This window comes from Eubalaena glacialis, chromosome 3, assembly GCF_028564815.1.
Source record: "Eubalaena glacialis isolate mEubGla1 chromosome 3, mEubGla1.1.hap2.+ XY, whole genome shotgun sequence".
In the NCBI taxonomy this organism is placed as follows: domain Eukaryota; kingdom Metazoa; phylum Chordata; class Mammalia; order Artiodactyla; family Balaenidae; genus Eubalaena; species Eubalaena glacialis.
Window position 1 is genome coordinate 111,295,981 of NC_083718.1, and position 21,052 is coordinate 111,317,032.

General features: G+C 42.1%; 1 protein-coding gene across 7 annotated transcripts in view; it reads right to left on the reverse strand.

Moving 5' to 3' along the window:
* The window catches only part of SLC44A3 (solute carrier family 44 member 3), a 91,957-nt gene that overhangs the window by 57,032 nt on the left and 13,873 nt on the right, over nt 1–21,052 (reverse strand). For all 7 annotated transcript variants that reach the window (XM_061183845.1, XM_061183850.1, XM_061183846.1 and 4 more), the window contains exons 6-9: nt 8,747–8,907; nt 7,007–7,096; nt 5,405–5,529; nt 1,173–1,359 (exon numbers count right to left, since the gene is read on the reverse strand). In XM_061183845.1, the coding sequence (XP_061039828.1) occupies nt 1,173–1,359; nt 5,405–5,529; nt 7,007–7,096; nt 8,747–8,907 (563 nt within the window). The remainder of the gene's footprint in view (nt 1–1,172; nt 1,360–5,404; nt 5,530–7,006; nt 7,097–8,746; nt 8,908–21,052) is intronic.

The following is a 21,052-nucleotide window of genomic DNA, read 5'->3' on the forward strand; positions in this document are numbered from 1 at the left end:
CGGAAGTGCACTGCAGGCCTTCAGCAAGCTTCCAGAGACCCCCGACAGAAGAGACTGCCCCTAGAGCATCTCTAAGCTGGAAACATGGGCTTCCAAGGGCTTGGACCTCCAGAGAGCTGGCTGCCTGCCCATCTTGAAGTAATCTCCACGGGGTCAGTTTACTCCAGAAGAGAGGTAAGAGAACCTAGTTTACTAAGAATCTACTACATGTAGTTATTCCTACATATACAATTGGAGCCTACAGGGAACAGAATAAACTTGATAAACCATTAAGAAATTATGTTAGCCTTGTTGCTTTGACATCTGCTGTGGTTCTTATCTACCTGGTGACAGTCTCCGAAAGCAACTTACTCTTTTGTACTCACATCAGAGTGTGAGTTTGGGCCTTAACTAAATCAAATCGAGGAGTGAGTGAGAGAAGATCTAGAGCAGTATCACTCAAACTGGGGGCCATAGACTAGCGGCCTGGGCTCACCCTGTATGTGATTAGTCCACAGTGAGATAAGGAGCTTGTGCCAGAAGGTAGGTCAGCTGCATCACTAGGCCTATCGTCTCGTTCTGCTGACATTTTTTTTTTTCACAGCAAGACTTTCTTGACGGAGGAAGTGATGGAGGGATATACATTCTGGCATAAGCTCCTTATCCGGTGTCAGAGAACCCTTTGAATAGCACTGTTCTAGAATGTGGTTGCTCTCTTATAGGCATCCAAAAAAATATAACCCTACCACAAACCAAGTGAATCAGAGTCTCTGAGGATGGGGCCCAAGCATCTGTATTTTAGTAAAGCACCATAGCAGATTCTGAGGAATATCTCTGGTGGAAAACCACTGTATAGATATGACAGCAGAATGGAAGACAGTACTGTCTTCCCAGGAGCAAAGCAATGTGAACATCTGTGCACACTTGCTTTAAACTTAAGCTCGTTCTTCTGAGCACAACATATTAACAAGGTCTTTCCTGGGTTCTTTTTTTCACATACTGATACAAAGGAGGAAAAAGAATTTCCTGCTTTTTCTCCCATGACAGAGCCCCAAGCACCGTCACTGTTGCCATCAGATGCCTTTAGCTGCATGGGAAATTTGGTCCTTACAAAAACAGGCCAATGGTTCCAGAACGGTGGGGCCTTCCGTGCATGACTCTAGGGTGATGGACCCCACTCCCACTGCCCTTACCTGCAGTTCCCAGGCTCAGGAGTACAGCCATCCAGGTGACCCAGAAGAAAATGAGGATGGCAAACGTCCACAGTGGCTGGAACAGCAGGAAAGGAGAGTTGCTGATGGCTTTATTTGTGACTCGGAGAAGTTCAACTGTCAATTTTATTCTCTTTCTGAGGACAAAAATCAAGACGAGCAGAACTGCCTGGTGAGAAAGGGGTTAAATTATTCAAAATAATGAAGAACTGAGAAGAGCTGAAAACAAACCCTAATATTTTACTGACATCTCGGCAAACAACTCTTTTAAGATAGTTACTCCCTACTTTTATTATAATAGAATAGACATATTCTTAAATACTAACTGAGCATCTACTATGTGCTGATACTTATGCTAGATCCTGCTGCTACAACAGTGGACAAGACACAGCCTCCGCTCTAAAGGAGCTTGCAATCTGGTCAGAGAATGAGAGAAAACGAGAATAAGGTCCTCTGGGGTCAGGGAACTGTCTATTTCTTTTTCCCTCCACAGCACCCAAGATGCTCAGAGAATGCTGAAGGACTGCAGAAGGTCAAGGGGACACAAGTATGAGGGAAGAGGACAGTGATCGTGCCTCAAAGCAACCTTCTGTGCCTCCTCCTCTGCTGGGTTTGGCCTCCTTGTATATAAATATCATATGAAAGAAACAAACCTCCCTCTACCCTCACACCGCGGTCCAGCCACCGTCATCTCTCATCTCCTTCACAGGCGAGCTTCTTCAAGTACTGGTCCACACCAGCCATCTGCACGTCCATACCTGCACTCATCCTTCAGCTGCCTGTAAACCTCCAGACCCCAAGACTCTCCTGAAACCTGCTCTCCCCAAGGTCACCTCATCTGACCTCCTGAATGTCAAATCCCACAGAAACATTCCAGATCTTGCTTGACCTCAGCATGGCGTGTGAATCTCTTGTCCCCTCCTCTTTTCCTAAAACTTTCTCCTTTGACTTCTGTGACTGCTCTTTCCTCTGGCTCTCCTTCTACTTCTTCAGTTGCTATTTCTTGGGATCCTTTGGGTGGTCTCTCCTACTCCTCTGTGGTTTTAGAATCCTTCTTAGATGCTGATAACCTTTAAATAAAAATCTCCAGGGTCCAGTGGTTAGAACTTGACGCTTCCACTGCAGGGGGCACGGGTTCGATCCCTGGTTGGGGAACTAAGATCCTGCAGCCAATTAAAAAAAAAATCTCCAGCCTCACCTTTCTCTAGGTGCTGGATGAGTAAGCACTTCAGTTACTGACCAGGCCTTGGGTGTCCTACAGTGTGTCAAACTCAACTTGTCCTGAACCGAATTCATTATCTTCATACAAAAACTTATTTCCCCTGTATTCCCTACTCCAGTGGCCCTAATTTTCCTGGACTCTCCAAGAAAAAATCAGGTTCCTCTCTTGTGTGCTTCCATTTTATCCCATACTTACCCTACTGTAGCACTCAACATACTCTACTGTAGATGTTTATTGTCTGCATTTCACATTACATCATGCTCCTTGAGGGCAGGGCCGTCTGTTATTGTTAAGGACTGGCACAGTCCCAGCGCACAGCACAATCTCAATCACCTCGGACTCAGTTTCCCAATAGAGCTCTCAATCTATCCTCTCCTCTCTATTCCCACGCTGATGCCACAGCTCAAGTCTCAATGTCTCTCACCCAGACCCCAATAGCCTCCGCACAACCTTCTGCTTTTAATCCCCTTAGCCCCCTACCCCTGCCTCAATCCCTCCTCCAACCCAAGCTAAAGGGATCTTTGTAAAAGGTAGAGTCAAGGATATCATCTCCCTGCTCAAAATCCTTCAACATCTCCCCAAAGCTCCTGGATAAAGATCGAAATCATCATCACTGTAAATCAGGATCTTCCTGGCATGGTCCCTTCCTGCCGAGGGAACTTCCTGCAGGTTCCTCTCTTGTCTATGCGACCCCTCACATGCTACTCCCTTGGCCTAGGATGCCCTTCCTCTTCCAGCTGGGCTTGGGCATTGCTGCCCTCAGGGACCTCATAATCAAGTGGAGGAAAGTCAGAGGGCAGTGGGATAAACTGTGCAAAACTGCTCCTGGGGCTGGGAGCAGGGCCTCCTGCTGTAGCTGTGGGGACTGGCCTGAGGAGCCAGGGAAGATGCCCGGAGGAGACAGTAGGAATTTCCATCTCTGTGTCCTCAACGCCTAGCACAATCAACAAGGAAGAGGGACATATTTTGTTGTTGTCATTTTTTACTAAAAATTCTAATGAGGCAAAATGATACAATCTTTAGGCAAATAAACTTGGCTTCTAGCTCCTGAGTGGAATGGTAAAATGTGTGTGTTTCAATGCGTGTGTTTTTCAATTATATTATATATACATATATATGTATAAAATGCTCCCCTCACGTTCAAAGTACACCAGGATATTGACCACAAGTGATGAGTTAACTCTAACCCGTCACTTCCCCAGTCTCAAGGGAGATCAGCATTACCCACTGGGGATGGTGCTAGGGGTGCGGGCTGGGCGGGGTGGACAGCAGAGCTGACTCACCGCAGGGGTCAAGCCTCAACATCACCCTTCTGGGCTCTAAGCTGCAAACTGCTGCACCTCAGCCTGTGCCCCTAGGCTGAAACACTGAGGTGAGCATTCGATGCCATTCGTCCCATTTTCTTCATCGCTGCTAGTGGTTTTACTGAAACCACTGAAATAATATTCCTAGGCAGCCCCCCTCATAGGCCGCCCTCTCTCCCCGTGTACCACGTCATGGCGTTGCTAGCCCTGTAATTCACCTCATCGTGGGGCGTGTGTTATCTTTGTGCTTTGTCCTGCCAGGTGCATTGCTTAGTGCAGGGCCCTGGGCATAACAGGCGCTCAGTAATGGTGATGGTGACAGAGAAGCTAGGGCTCTTATGAGAACAAGCGCGTCAGCACCCAGTCCTTGGTAGAGACTGAGCAGCAGTGAGACACGTGTTAAATGAACGGTGTGCGAGCCGTGGGGCGCTTCCTCGCTCTGCTCTCACAGCCTACCCCTTCCCTAGCCTGACACTTGGTGAAGAGCACTCCCCCGACCCTGGCATCTGGCGGCCATTAATGGTTCAGTGTGTGAAGACAAAGGGAGCCCTGTGGAGGGCTGGGGGTGGGGGAAGGGGGAGAAGCAAGCTCTCCCGGCTCCCAGCCCTGCTCCTCCCTGCCCCTAGTGCCCAGCAGCCCAGCACGCCGCCTGGGGTGCAGGGGGGCCTTTCTTCTCCAGCCTCCTGCACACGCCCTGGCTCAGCTACGGGCCTGGTCCCAGGACGAACCAGGAGCTTTGCTTTATCGGATACTTGCTCACTGAGATGCAGTTCACGTGACAAACACAAACCTGACACCTCACTAGAAAGGAGAAAACGAGAAGCCTGTACCAAATGTGAGAACCGAAGGATTCCCTTAGAGGAGAGAGCTGAGCTGGTGATAGAATCTGCCCTTGCTGAAAGATTTAATGGGCGTGTGGAAACCCCGGCTGCCATGCCTCCATGAAACGGTTTGCAAGCCACACACTAAAGGATGCCCGTGGGCCACCTGAAATCAGTTGCCGACCCTCTCCGGAGCCCTGTGATTCCAGAACTGCTATCAGCACCAGGGGAGGGACCAGAATGATTTTCAGTTGCCAACCACCCTCCCCCAACAACCAGTATCTCCAGGCTCAATGTTCTCTGTTTGCCGGCTCTCAACCAGGGAATTCACCAAGGAGGCGGCGGTTCTCTCAAACCAACTTAGCCTAGCAGCCGCACGTCTGGAAACAAAGGGCTCTCTGTGTTCAAGGGCAGTGCGAGTTGTCACAGCCTTGAGAGCGGAGCATCCACTGGCTAGAGGGGTGGCGACTCTCCGCAAACCAGGAAATGGGAACTGTTGTATGTCTGGCTCCCTCTCCACGCTGCAGCGTCCACCCTATAGCCGCCTGTGGGTGAAAGCGGTTCTACTGTGTGCAAGGGTAATGAGTCAGCAAGGGGAACGAACCAACCTCTGAGATGGCGGAAGTGACCTGGAACGAAGTCAGAGCGTTTACTCATCTTTTTGAAGGCTGCAATGCATTCCTATGTAGGTATCTCAAATAAAACACAAAGGCACTAGACATGTATGTACACTCACTACACTAACATGTATATACATTCTGCAGTGAAAGAAAAACAAGTGCTCGTTGTTTTTGGTTAAAATCTAATTATTTGGATTTCAGAGTTCTGGCCGGCTACTTGATCTACTGCTGGAAGGGTGCTTCTTACCGTGATAACTGTAGACACAACAGCAAACCCCAGCAAACACTTCATATTCTCCCTTTCTGTGTCCAATTCTGTGCTGAGGTCATTAGTATAGTCATAATACAGCCACCACAAGACACCACAGACAACTGGAAAGCAAAACACCAGCGGAACTCAGCGCGCATGCCATGAGCTAACCACCGGCCCCTCCCTTCACACCAGGCGGCCCTGCTCAGGCAGTGGGTCCCAAATCCCTGGGGCTTTGCAGGCAATGACCGGCCCTCTGAAGCAGCTGGATGGGGCCAGCTGAGGACCTGCCAGACCTGGGGTGGCTGCCTGTCTCTGGGAGATGCAGGGAGGTGACTCCGGAACACAGATGTGTCCTGTCAGCCTAGCCCATGGGTGGGGCTGGGTGTGAGCAGGGAGGAAACTAAACCGACTGGGATGGTGAGAGGAACAATATTAGAGTCTAAAGTCTAAAATTTCCAAATGAGCTCTGCGGGTGACAACTCCAGGGGCAGCCTGGATATTGGCTTGGCACCTACAAAACTGGGCGGATGCCCCGACATTGCAAATGCTCTGCATTTAGGTACTAAGTGCCACCTGTACCGCATCCACAGTGACGACAGGGAGGTCACAGTCATCTTTACTAGACGTAGGTGGGGAAGGCACCCTCATAAGCCACAGTGCATGTCCTCCAGCACCTGCACGCTGGGCACCTGTGATCTGCAGAACTGAGTGTTTAGGGGATGAAACACCTACGGTCATGCCAATTATTTATTTATTTATTTGGTCATGCTAATTATTAAAAATTAAACTATCCTATACTAGTTCGGAAACAGCTTCTGCCTTGAGCTCCCTGCATGCCTCTGCCCCTTGGACCTTCTTCCCCGACAACTTTTGGATGGATCCAGGATCCAGCACTGAAAAGGAAAACAGTGGGCACCGGGCAGGGTCTCCGGGACCCTGCTCCAGCTCAGGGCCTGCGTCTCTTCAGATTGGCCAGAGTCTTTGCATGACAGTGTGGGTACCCACGTGTCAACAGGTGATGTGAAAATTCAGAAGACATCCTTTAAAGTAACGGTCCCCAACCTTTTCGGCACCAGGGACCGGTTTCGTGGAAGACACTTTTTCCACGCACAGGGTGGGGGGTGGGGGGATGCTTCAGGCCATAATGCGAGCGACGGGGTGGGGGATGGAGAGCGGCAGATGAAGCTTTGCTCAATCGCCTGCCACTCACCGCCTGCTGTGCAGCCCGGGTCCTAACAGGCCTCGGACCGGGGGTTGGGGACCTCTGCTTTAAAGGGCTTCCAACAGGCACTGGAACTGACTTTTAATGGTGTGGAAACCAGTACCACTCACCTGGCCGGCTCATCTGAGAGGCGGCACAGTGCAGAAGAGACAGAAGGCTGGGCAGGAACTTTGCTGTTATCTGTGAGACAGAAGCAATCCTGTGGCCCTCCCTGTCCTCTCTGGGCCTGAGTCTCCTCTATGTAACATGAGGGAGTTGGACGAGAGACTCTCTAAGACCCCATGTAGCTCAGAAATGCCAGCTTTTAAGTTCTACACTTCATGGAAAGGCTTTTCATTTAATCAAGAAGAAATCAATCAAGTGGAAATACTTACACAGCAATCCCAAAACAATCAGTGCAATGAAAATGTGAACCAGAAGGGTGGTGATGAATCGGAAGGTGATCATCATGGCCAAAGACAAGGCTAGAAAATTAAGCAAAACATATAAATTCTAACATCCACCAAGGCCTGAGGGGGATGATGATGGGGCTGGAATGCCTAAACCTTCCAAAGGAGTGAGGGCTGAGGACTTCCTTCAGTCTCTAAATATCCTGGACATCTACCAAACAAAAGAACAAGACACACCCAGGCCGCTCTCTGAAGCATACACAAGTTAGGTCTGTGACAGTGCCACTTCCTGAAAGTGCTAGCATTCTTCCTGAATTAAAAAAATTTATTTTAAAGCAGGTATTATTCCCAAATACCCTAAACTTTCTTTTTTTCTTTTAAGTCCAAATGAACCATCTAAAATTTTTTATCAAACTTAACTCTTTTGATTTCATAACTTATCTAAAGTTCTAATTTTGTGTTCTCAGATACTCTCATTAAATATGAAAGATGAATGCCTTTAAAAATGAAAAATTTATGATTATAATTATAAGATGTATGTATAAAAATCTGCACATCAGTTTCCAATTTGTGGGTTTTTAAGCCTATGAATTTATTCTAAGTACTTCAGTGAATTTATAAATACTATAATACTTTTTTTTCTAAACAAGAATTCAAGATTACATATAGATATCTGGGTGTAGTGGTTAAGAACATGGGTTTAGAATCAGATAGGTCTGGGCTGAGTCTCAGCTCTGCACCTCTGCTTGGCCAAGCCTCAGACCTCTCTAAGCCTCAGCTTCCTCTCCTACAAACGGTGATGGGGTTCTGATGAGGTTTAATGTGTTAACAGCAAGCACGATGTCTGGCACATCTGGGTCATAAGAAGTCTGGAAGTTACATAATGGTGGCTAGTTAAGCATCCCCAAGCATTCAGGAATTAGTAACCTTTGGGTAATGAAATTATGGAAAACTCAATTTGTAAACTGGCAAAATTATGTTAATGGCTGATCAAAGAGTTTCTTTCAACCTCCCAAGGTTGGGAGGCAGCCGCTGTAAATAACGGGGTAAATAAGAGGCCACTACTATTGCCTACAGCAGCAGAGAGCACTAATTCATTCAAAGAGAAGGTCGACTCTTAAGGGGGCTCATTGAGCTGAAACAGCAAATGGGAAGTCAAACGGTCACGAGCGGCTGGGGGGCTGCTTCCAGAAAGGCCGGGAAAAGTCATGATCTGGCTCTAGACCTTGACCCTCCTACAACCCAGCAGGCCTGTTCCTAGGAGGAGCTGGATACATCAGGCCAATGCCCTCTGATGCTATTTAACATGATGCACACACCTCCTTCCCTTGCTCGCCAAGCAGCCTTGTGATCGGGCTTGCCTAGGGGAAGAGGGCACACGGGCCAGAGGACATGCGTTCTTGGTACTTATGGCCAGTTCACAAAGTGGCAATCTGCTCTGCACATCCATCCTTATGCAGAGCTGAGGAGCAGGCCCTGGAACGTGGTCACTCTCTAAGGCAGCCCCACCTAGTGAGGCCTCTGGGCAGAGAGCCAGCTGGCCTTTCCCCAGGCTTACTGCCCCCTCCTCCACTGGAACCTGAAACACTGAAAATAACTACAAAGAAAATATATGAAATGAAGTTTTGTATTTAAGTCAAGAGGCTAATTTCCATTGTACAACATACATAAGTGCTAGAAACTTTGGTATAAATAGTCACTGAAATAAAATTAATTGAAAATTACCGAAGGCGAGGATACAGAGACCGAGGATTGTGTCTCTTCCTGACATTATTCCACTTAGAATTCGATGGAGGGCGTCAACATCATTGATCAAAACAGATGCAAACAGGGAATAACACTCAGGCGTTTGAGGGATGCATCGATTAAACAAGGGAAAAGACTTGCTAAAAATAAAAGAATAAGTGGCAAAGATGTTTACTTAATTACTTATCTTAAAAAAAAGATGTTTATTTAAAATTCTCAGCAACCAAAATGTATAAGATCTACAGTAATAAAAAGAAGTTTAACATCTTGTTTGCAGTCTACACCTTAGAAAACCAGGCATCTGTGCTGCCAGTGTTCAGCTGATGCCTGGATGGGAAACTGATTATGGAGACCCATAGACACCAGAAACCTAATCTTGGGGAGTGACATTTCTGACTCTCATGTCTTGGCCCTTCCTGGATAACAAACTACCAACTCCAACACAAGAATCACATTTCTTTTAGAAACTGTTAGATAAGGACTGGCTCAATCAAAAGCTGTACTAATGAAACCACCAGCTTTATTTCTATCCTCTTTAAGAAGATGTAAAAGCCTTGAGAGTTTTGTTACAAACAGAGTGAGTGCTTAATAAATGAGTGATAAATGTATGAATGAAGCTGTGGTTGATAACTACCTTCGGTAGATGAGAAAGCTGACCTCTTTTGGGGCCCTTCCTGAAACGGAAAAATGCCCAGGAATGTTCATCCTAATGAATCTTAATGAGGCCACACATACCTTCACAGCATCCTGCTCTTCTTTCCTTCTGTGGGCCCCAAACAGTGGAAATAATCCTGACCCAAGAAGTGCCAAATTATCTGACAAGTTGCTAAAACATTAGGCAGTCACCAACATCGCATTGCCATGAAGGCAAAATGGCTTCTGAAACCCCAGTGAAGCTCAACACAGAACATACGGAAGGATCTTTCTCAGGCGTCACAAGAGTATATAAGAGTTCCCGAGTCACTGAATGGTGATTTAAGAGAAGAGTAATACAACCGAGCCGTTGTTTTTTTTAAATTAAAAATTTTGCAAGTGTGATACATTCACACAGCTCAGATTCCAAAAGGTACAATAGGATAAACTGTGAGAAACTGCATTTTCTTCTCCTTGAGCCACGGAAGTACATTTCCTCACAGGCGACCGTTGTTTTGGTTTCTTGTATATCATTCTAGAGACGTTTTTAGCATACACGAACATAATAGGAAATTTAAATAGGAGTCTGCTGCTGAGGCTCAAAGATAATAAAAATTATATCCCCAAATGAGATGCCAGACCCCACCAAGCAGGGCTTGTCAAAAGAGAGGTAGGAGAAAACTGGTTATTCTCTTAAATCCTTCACCCACACTGAATATAAGAGTGTTGGAAGTTGGAGATTAGAAGAGCATTTTATAAAATAAACTTTTAATTTTGGAATAACTTTAGTGTTACTGAAAAATTGCAAACATGGTACACAGAGTTCCCATGTACCTTCACTCACCTCTACCTAATGTTAACATCTGACATAACCACAGTACATTTGTGAAAATTAAGAAATCAACATTGGTGCTACACTATTAACTAAACCACAGTCTTTATTTGGAAGTCACCATTTTCCACCAATTCCTTTTCTGTTCCGGGATACCACACTGCATTTATTGGTTGTGTCTCTCTTGGTCTGTGACAGTTTCTTAGTTTTTCCCTATTTCTCATAACCTTGACACTTTTGAAGATTCATGGTCAGGTATTTTATAAAATGTCCTTCAAGCTATAGAATGACCCTCACATTTTCTCATGATTAGGCTGCAGTTATGGGTTTATAGGAAGAAAACCACAGAGGCAAAGAGCTATTCTCAGAGGATCACATCAGGGGACATGACAGCAACATGACACCACTGCTAAAGTTGCCCGAAATCACTTGGTTAAGGTGGTTGGTACCTGCCAGTTTTCTCCACTGGAATGTGACTATTTTTCTCTTTCTACACTCTGTTCTTTAGAAGTGATTCACTAAATCCAGCCTGCTCTCAAGAAGAGGGAAATTAAGTTCCACCTCCTGGAGGAGGAATATCTACACACATTATCTGAGATCCTCTGTAAAGATTTATCCCCTTTCTCCCATTTATTTATTTACACAATCAGTCATTTATTTATATAAGTATGGACTCATTGATATTTACTTTATCATCAACCCTAGTAGGTAGCTTCAAAATTGCTAAATAGTACCCCGTGAGAAACAAATTTACCAACTAGAGCACAGTGTTTATGTACAGTATTTTAAATTTTTTGGTGTTTTTTTTTTTGTTTGTTTAGCTTACAGTATGTAGTCACAGGGTTATTTCCCAAAGTTACTTAGGCCAGCTCCTTTTCTCTCTACCCCCTTCAGTTAGGTTATGTCATACATTTATAATAAGTTAAATTCATTTGCTGTAGTCTACATTTTATCCTGAGATCTCCTGATACCTTGGTTGATTGTATTTTTTATTTGGATACAGTTGACTGTGTACAGGTGTTGGCAAGTGCATAGACTCATGTACAAGAGCAATTCTAAAGAGATGGTTTTGTTCTTGTTTTGAGAGAGAGAACTGCCATGTGAATATATCACTGTCCCTTAGGGTGAGGGATACTACTCCTAAGTCAGATGAGAAGTGTTTCCTGGAAAACTCAGAGGCTTTACAGACCTTAACCCGTGGGTTAAGGTCTGAGCCCTGAGAACGGGGTGGGGCTAGTGTCCAGGACGGCTACATGGACGACTGTGGGGACCTTAGCGGAAAGAAGCTGTGGGTAGCTGCTCAGTGCCTCGGGAAAGGGGAAGGCCCGACCAGAGGAATGGGGAAATGATCAGCCAGAGCAGAGATGCACTCGACCTTGTAAGGGGCACTGCTGGTGAGAAGGCCCATTGGTGGAACTTTCCAAATAACCTGAAAAGTGCTTCATGGAGAAAGCTGGCTGGAACACCTCCCAAGCCCAGAAGACTCATCCTAGAATCAGTACTAGTCAAGTAAAAATGCTCCTGGCTCCTTCTGTCTTCTCTTCACTTTTGGCGTGACAGCCCCAAGAGTCAGAAGCCCGTTTTAGCAAGCTGGGAAAGGAAGGGGTGAGTAAGCAGGAGAGGAGAGAGAAGCAGAGGATTGCACCTCCCCTGACCCAAGCCATCCCCCTGCTCCTGACACAACCTGGGGGAGGGAGAAGCTTCAACTTCCGGTCAAGTTTGAAGTCTGTCACACTGCGCTGAACATTTTAATTCCTGAATTGAAAGTGTCTTTTACCACTTAAAGTGACTGAGTCCTTACTACCTAAAAGTAACCAGAGAAGTCTTGGGAACTGTGTTTTCATTCAGGGGTAGAGAAAAAACTAGTCTGGCTGAATAAATTTAAAGAGACAGAGAAACAAAACTAGAGCAGCTTTCTAACTACATCCTATAGGTTATGTTTGATGTAATGATTATACAAGCAAATATACACACACACACGTATACATACTTATATGTATATAAACACATAAGTCACACTTATGATATTTCCTTTTTATGGAAAAGGTGGTACACTGCATACTGCTTTATAGTTTGCTTTTTTTTAACTTAATACATCTTGTAGCTCTGCTCATATTAGAATATAAGAGATTCCTCTTATTTTTACTGAGGTAAAATTTACATATAGTGAAATGTACAGATCTTAAACATACAGTTAGTGGCTTTTGACAAATACATATGTCAATGTAACCACCAGCCCTTTCAAGGTGCAGACAGCTTTTTTACCCCAGAAAGATCCCTCATGCCCCCTTCCAATCAATCTCTATCCCTTTACAGGCACTATTAATCTGATTTCTATAACTAAACATTAGTTTTGACTCTTGTCTAATCCCATTTAAATGGAATCACATAGTATGCACTCTTCTGTGTCCAGCTTCTTACACTCAGCTGTCACATGTATCAGCAGATCATTCCTTTAACTGCTGAGTACTATTCCACTGTATGAATATACTACCACTTGTTGGTCTAGTCTCCTGTTGATTGCCAGTTGAGTTGTTTACAATTTTGAGCTATTAAAAATAAAGCTGCTATCAAGGACCTACTGTATAGCACAGGGAACTATATGCAATATCTTGTAATAACCTATAATGGAAAAGAAATCTGAAAAATAATATATATACACATACATATATATGTGTATATAACTGAATCACTTTGCTGTACAGCTGAAACACTGTAAATCAACTATACTTCAGTTAAAAAAAGATGCATCATCATCATCAACATAATTTTTAAAAAGTTGCTAGCAACATTCGTATATGTCTTTTTATGGACATACATTTTCATTTCTCCAAGTAACTACCTAAAAGTGGAATTGTTGGGTCATATGGAAAGTGTATGTTTAGCTTTATAAGAAGCACCAAACTTTTTCCAAAGTGGCTGCAGCATTTATATCCCACCAGCAACGGCTGAGACTTCTAGCTGTTCCACCGCCTCACCAGCACTTGATATGGTTCACCTTTAAAATGGGAGCCCTTCTAGTAAGCACGTAGTGATATCTCATGGTATTTTCAATTTGCATTTTCGTGATGGCTAACAATGTTAAGCATCTTTTCATGTACCTATTGGCTCTTTGTTTATCTTCTTTTGAAAAGTGTCTGTTCAAGTCTTTTGCCTGGTTTTATTGGGTTGTTTGACTTTTTGTTATTGATTTAAAGTAGGGATCAGCCAAATTCAGCCTACCATCTGTTTTTGTACATGAAGCTTTATTGGAGCACAGCACAATCCATTTCTTTATGTATTTTCTATGGCTGCCCTTGCCCTACACTGGCAGAGTTAAGTACTAGTGGCTACTGAGATGATAATGTCCACAAAGCCTAAAATATCTACTATATGGCCCTTTAAAGAAAAAGGTTGCAGATGCTGATTTAAAGAAATTCTTTATATACATATTCTGGATTTAAGCATTTGTCATATATACATACTGTGAATATTTTCTCCAAGACTGTTGCTTCTTTTTTTTTTGTTTTGCATTTCCTTAATGGTATCTTTAGATGAATAGAAGTTTTTAATTTTGATGAAGTCCAATGTATCATTTTTTTTCTTTTATGTATAGTGCTTTGTGTGCCCTCTCAAATTTTTGCCTTCTTCAAGGCGGCAAAGATATTCTTCTATTTTTCTTCTAGAAGCTTTATAGTTTTAGCTTCTTAGGTTTAGGTCTAGGATCTATCTAAAATTAGTTTTTGTGTGTGGTATAAGGTAAGAGTCCTCAATCAAAATGACCAAGTCATTTCCCCCCATGTCTTTCCACTTATTTTAGCACCATTTGTTGAAAAGGCTTCTTCTCCCCATGAAATTGCCTTGCCACTTTCATTAAAAATCAATTGGCCATGTATATGTTACTCTATTTCTGGGCTCTCTATTCTGATCCACTTATCTGTCTATCGTCATTCCAATACCACACTGTCTTAATCACTGTAATTTTATAATAACTTTTGAAATCAGGTGTTATGAACTCTCTAACTTGTTTCTTCTTCAAGTTTTTTTTTGGTGTGTGTGTGAACCTATGTCTTTAGCATTTTCTATATTTTTTAGAATAAACTTGTCAATTTCTACAAAAATTATATTGGGGCACTGTGTTGAATCTATAGAACAATTTAGGGAGAAGAGACATCCTAACAATATTAAAACTTCCAATTCATGAATTAGGTATATTTCTCTACTTATTTAGGTGTTCTTTAATTTCTCTCAGCAATATCTTATTAAAGTTTTCAGTTGAGGGCCTGTATGTTTTCTGTTAAATATATTCCTAGTTATTCTATGCTTGTTTGATAGTTCTGAAGATGGACTTCAAAATTATTTCCTAATTGTTTGCTGCTAATACATAGAAATGTAATTTGACTTTGTAGTTTGCAGATTTGCTAAATTCACTAAGTAATTATTTTGTAGATTCCTTTGGATTTTCTATGTAAACAATTAGGTCATCTATTAATAGAGATGGTTTTGCCTCTTCCAATCTATTTTTTTCCCTTACTTTATTGCAATTCCTAGGACCTCTATTACAGTGGTGAGTAGAAGTGGTAAGAGCATATATCCTTGCCTTGTTCCTAATTCTAGGTGGAAAGCATTTTATAGTTCACCATTATGTATAATATTAACTATAGATTTCTCATTGATGCCCTTTATCAGACTGAGAAAGTTCTCAGCTATTCCCAGCTTGCTAGTCTCTTATTTAAAAAAAAGAGCTAAATAGTGTTACATTAAGTCATATACCATTATTTATTTAAGCAGCCCTCTACTGAAAGCCATTTAGATTGCTTTAATTATTTTGCTATTATAAACGCTGTGGTGAATACCCTTATACAAATGTCATTTCACACTGGTACAGGTATACCTGAAGATTAAATTCCTAGAAGTAGAAATGCTTGATTAAAAAGCGATGAATGTAGGGAGGGGGATCAAGATGGCAGGGCAGGAGAATGTGGAGCTCACCTCCCTCCACAAACACATCAAAAATATATCTACATGTGGAGCAATTCTCATGGAAAACTAACTGGAAACCAGCAGAAGAACTCCTATACCACCAAGGCTGCAAGAAAGATTTCTACATAACCAGTTAGGACAAAAAAGGCACTGGGTTGGGACCTGTGCCCCTGAGAAGCAAGCAGGTCAAGCCACAATCTGGGCATCCAAGTCCTCAGTTCCTGTGTGGAGAAGACAAGCCCCCTTTCCTGCTGGAAAATCTGCTGCGACAGACAGAAGGGCTAGAGAAGCCTAGACTCTGCTTGCAAGGAGTATGTGACTGCTGTCTTGCTGACAATCAGGGTGGAGAGAGCCATGTACAGGTGGCTGCTGTCTCGTCGCACTTCTTAATCAGAAGGGGCAAACACCCTGGCCCTGCTCATTCCACACCACAGCCTGCTGCGAGATCAGGGCAAAGATTCAGTTTAGCTATGCAGAACCAGACCAGGTCACTTGGGGTGTGATCCAGGTGAAGCCACAGAGGCCATTGCGCATGGATGGGGCGAGTGGAGCCATAGTGGCCACTGTCAGGGTGAGCACAGGGAGATGCCACAAGAGCACACAGAGGCTAAGGGCTGAATCTAGGGAAGACAGGCCCTGGGAACTCATCTAGCTTCACAGAGACAGCCCAGAGGGCCTGGAATGCAGTCCGGGTGGGGCGGTGATGGCCACTGTCAGTGCATTCAGGAGTAGCAGATTACGTCCCAGTGAGAGCGCCCCAGCTAAGTCCACTTCACACCACAGCTTAGCCCTAGACCTGGGGCAGACAGGTCCTGGTAGTAAACTGGCACCAAAGCAGCATAGATGGCAGGCGGGAGCACAGCCACCTAAACTCCTGCAGCCACAACATCCTGACCTGCAGCCCCAGCCCACCCCACACCACAGCCTTGCACTAGATCTGGGATGAACACAACAGAGAAAGGGATGCGATCTTGGGCTGCTTCTAAGCAGAGCCATGGGGGCCCACAGGTCCTCTGTGACCGCACGGGCCTCACTTGCTTTAGTATTCACCTCCCTAGGGGTGGGGCACGCACTCAAGGGCAATAGAGCCTGACTGAACCTGACCTTCAGGGCTTCTAATCCAACAACTGGGGAGCAGACCCTGTCCCTGACAGGGTGACAATGGCCACAGAGCAGAAGGGAAGCCCCACCTCATATCCTGCACAGGGTCTAGAAACTACAACACAAACTACACCTCCTATCAAGGGGATAATGGCCAGCAAACTCTGAGGAAAGACCTGGATGGCAGCCATACCCAAACCAGCAACTTGCACCAAAGACATTGGACAAGCACAGTCTACACAGAGATGCTCCCAAATAAAAACACCCCTTCAAGACCACAGTAGATAATTGCATCTCCTAAATTTATAAAAACAGAGAAAGTTAAATAAAATGAAAAGGCAAAGGAACTACTCCCAATTAAATGAGAAAGAAAAATCCTCTGAAAGAACAAACAATGAAACAGACCTCTCCAATCCACTACACCCCAAGTTAAAAAAGTTGGCAATAAAAATGATAACTGAATTAAGAAAGATTATTGATAGAAATGCAGATCACTGTAACAAGGAGCTAGAAACTATAAAGATGAACCAATCAAAAAGAGACAATTCAACTGCCAAGATAAAAACCAATCTAGAAGCAATTAATAGCAGAATAAATGACACAGAAGAATGAATAAGTGACTGGAAGATAGAATAATGGAAATCACCAATCAGAACAGCAGATAGAAAGACAAATGAAAACAAATGAAAGCAACATACGAGATCTATGGGATAATATAAAATGTGCCAACCTACACATAATAGGCGTTCCAGAAGGAGAAGGTAGGGGGGATTGAAAATGTATTTGAAGAAATTATGGCTGAAAACTTCCCAAACCTTAAGAAGGAAACATATATCCAGGTGCAGGAAGCACAGAGGGTCCCAAACAATATGACCCCAAATAGACCCACACCAAGACATATCATAATTAAGATGGCAAAAGTTAAAGAGAGGATTCTAAAGGCAGCAAGAGAAAAACAAAGAGTCAGTTACAAGGGAACCCCCATAAGGCTATCAGCTGGTTTCTCTGCAGAAACTTTGCAGGACCTGAAGGGAGTGGCAAGATATATTCAAAGTCCTGAAAGGGGAAAACCTAGGATGATCCACTCAGCATGATTATTATTTAGAATAGAAGGAGAGATAAAGATCTCCCAGACAGGCAAAAACAAAAATCATTCAGCAATACTAAACCTACCCTAAAAGAAACATTGAAGGGTCTTCTCTAAATAGAAAAGCCGCAAGAATTTATAGGAAAGGGAAAATCACAATACAAAAGGCAAATATATAAAAGGGTTGAAGATTACTTAAATAAGCCAGTACATAGATTAAACAACAATAAAAAACTGTAAAAGCAATTGTAATTACAATAAATAGTAAAAGGATAAGCATGAAGATGTAAAATATGACATCAAAAGCACAAAATGTGAGGGGGGAGTATAAAAATGTAGATCTTTTAGAATGTGTTTGACCTTGAATGACTATTAGTTTAAAGCAAGTAAATAGATATAGTTGCGGGTCAACATGCTTGAACTTCATGGTAACGACAAATCAAAAACAGAATAGATTCACAAAAAACAAAAAAGAAAGGAACTCAAGCATACTACAAAAGAAAGTCATCAAATCACAAAAGGAAAAACAAAAAGAAGAAGAAATGAATGAAGAAGAACTACAGAACTGGAAAACAAGGATTAAAATGGCAATAAATACATACCTATCAATTATTACTTTAAATGTCAATGGACCAAATGCTCCACTCAAAAGACATAGCATGGCAGATTGAATAAAAGAAATAAGAAACTACAATATGCTGCCTGCAAGAGACTCACTTCAGGGCAAAAGACACTCACAGACTAAAAATGAGGGTATAGAAAAATATATTTAATGTAAATAGAAACAAGAAGAAAGCAGGGGTAGCAATACTCATATCAGACAAAATAGGCTTTAAAACAAAGGCCATAAAGAAAGACAAAGAAGGACATTAAATAATGATAAAGGGTTCAATACAAGAAGAGGATATTACACTCTTTAATATTATGCACCCAGTATGGGACCTCCTAAATACATAAAACAAATACTAACAAGCATAAAGGGAGAAATGGACAAGAATACAATAATAGTAGGAGACTTTAACCCCCCACTGACATCAATGGACAGATCATCCAGACAGAAAATCAATAAGGCAACAGAGGTCCTAAATGACACAATAAACCAGTTGTAACTAACTGATATCTACAGGACACTACATCCAAAAAAACCATAATACACGTTCTTTTCAAGCGCACATGGAATGTTCTCCAGGATACACCACGTACTAGGTCACAAAACAAGCCTCAACAAATTTAAGAGGATAGAAATTATTTCAAGCATCTTTTCTGACCACAAGAGTATGAAACTAGAAATCCACCACATAAAGAAAAAGAGGAAAATACTAAACAACATCCTACTAAAAAAACAAACAAACAAAAAAAAATGGGCCATGATGAAAGCAAAGAAGAAATTGGAAAATACCTTGAGACAAATGAAAATGAAAATATAACCTTACAAAATCTATGGAATGCAGTAAAAGCAGTTCTAAGAGGGAAGTTCACAGTGATACAGGCCTTCTTCAAGAAACAAGACAAATCTCAAATAAACGACCTAACCGGTCACCCAAAGAATTAGAAAAAGAACAAACAAAACCCAAAGTTAGCAGAAGGAAGGAAACAATAAAGATCAGAGAGGAAATACATAAAATAGAGATAAAAAAATTGAAAAGATCAATAAAACCAAGAGCTAGTTTTTTTAAAAGATAAACAAAATCAACAAACCTCTAGCCACGCTCACCAACAGGAGAAGAGAGAGGATCCAAATAAACAAAACAAGAAATGAAAGAGAAGAAATAACTTATACCACAGAAATATTAAAACATTAGAAAATACTATGAACAGTTATATGCCAACAAATTGGACAACCTAGAAGAAATGGTAAAGTTTCTAGAAACATACAGCCTGCCAAGGCTGAGTCAAGAAGAAACAGATTATTTGAACAGACATTACTAGAAGTGAAATAGAATGTGTAATTAAAAAAAAAAAAAAAAACTCCCTACAAACAAAAGTCTAGGACCAGACAGCTTCACTGGGGAATCTTACCAAACATGTCAAGATGAACTTATATCCATCCTTCTCAAACAATTCCAAAAAGTTGAAGAGAGAGGAACACTCACAAATTCATTCTATGAGGCTACCATCATGCTGATGCCAAAACCAGACAAAGACTTTACCAAAAAAGAAAATTACAGGCCAATATCTTTGATGAATATAGATGCAAAAATCTCAACAAAATATTAGCAAACCAAATCCATCTATACATAAAAAGGATCATACACCATGATCAAGTCGGATTAATTGCAGGGTTGCAAGAAAGGTTCAACATATACAAATCAATCAATGTGATTCACCACATTAACAAAAGACAAAAACCACATAATCATTTCAATAGATGCAAAAAAATTTGACAAAATTCAACATTCATACATGATAAAAACACTCACCAAAGTGGGTATAAAGGGGACATATCTCAATATAATAAAAGCCATTTATGATAAATCCATAGCCAACACAATACTCAACAGTGAAAAACAAACGCCTTCCCACTAAATTCAGGAAAAAGACAAGGATGCCCGCTCTCACCACTTCTATTCAACATAGTATTGGAAGTCTTAGCCACAGCAATCAGACAAGAAAAAGAAATAAAAGGTATCCAAATTGGAAGGGAAGAGGTAAAACTGTCACTATTTGCAGATGACATGATACTCTATGTAGAGAACCCTAAAGTTTCCACACAAAAACTACTAGAACTAATAAATGAATTCAGCAAGGTAGCAGGATACAAAATTAGTATGCAGAAATCTGTTGTATTTCTTTACACTAATAACAAAATATCAAAAATTTTAAAAAAAGTCCCATTTAAAATCTCATTAAAAAAAACACATAGGAATAAAATTAACCAAAGAGGTGAAAGACTATATGCTGAAAACTATAAAACATTGAAAAAGAAACTGAAGAAGATTCAAAGAAATGGAAAGACACCCCATGCTCTTGGATTGGGAGAAGTAATATTGTTAAAATGGCCATATTACCCAAGGCAACCTACAGACTTAATGCAATCCCTATCAAAATACCCATGACATTTTTCACAGAACTAGAACAAATAATCCTAAAATGTATATGGAACCACAAAAGACCCCATATTGCCAAAGCAATACTGGGAAAAAAGAACAAAGCTAGAGGTACAACCCTTCCAGACTTCAGACAATGCTACAAAGCTACGGTAATCAAAACAGCATGGTACTGGCACAAAAGCAGACATATAGATCAATGGAACAGGATACAGAGCCCAGAAATAAACCCACACACCTATGGTCAATTAATCTATGACAAAGGATGCAAGAACATGCAATGGAGAAAAGACAGTCTCTTCAATAAGTGGTGCTGGGAAAACTGGAGTTACTTGTAAAAGAATAAAATTAGAACATTCTCTAACACCATATACAAAAATAAACTCAAAATGGATTAAAAACCTAAATGTAAGACCAGATACTAAAAAACTCCCAGAGGAAAACATAGAAAGAACACTCTTTGACATAAATTGTAGCAATAGTTTTTTGCATCTGTCTCCTAGAGCAAAGGAAACAAAAGCAAAAACAAACAAATGGGACCTAATTAAACTTAAATGCTTTTGCACAGCAAAGGAAACCATCAACAAAATGAAAAGACAACCTATGGATTCGGAGAAAATATT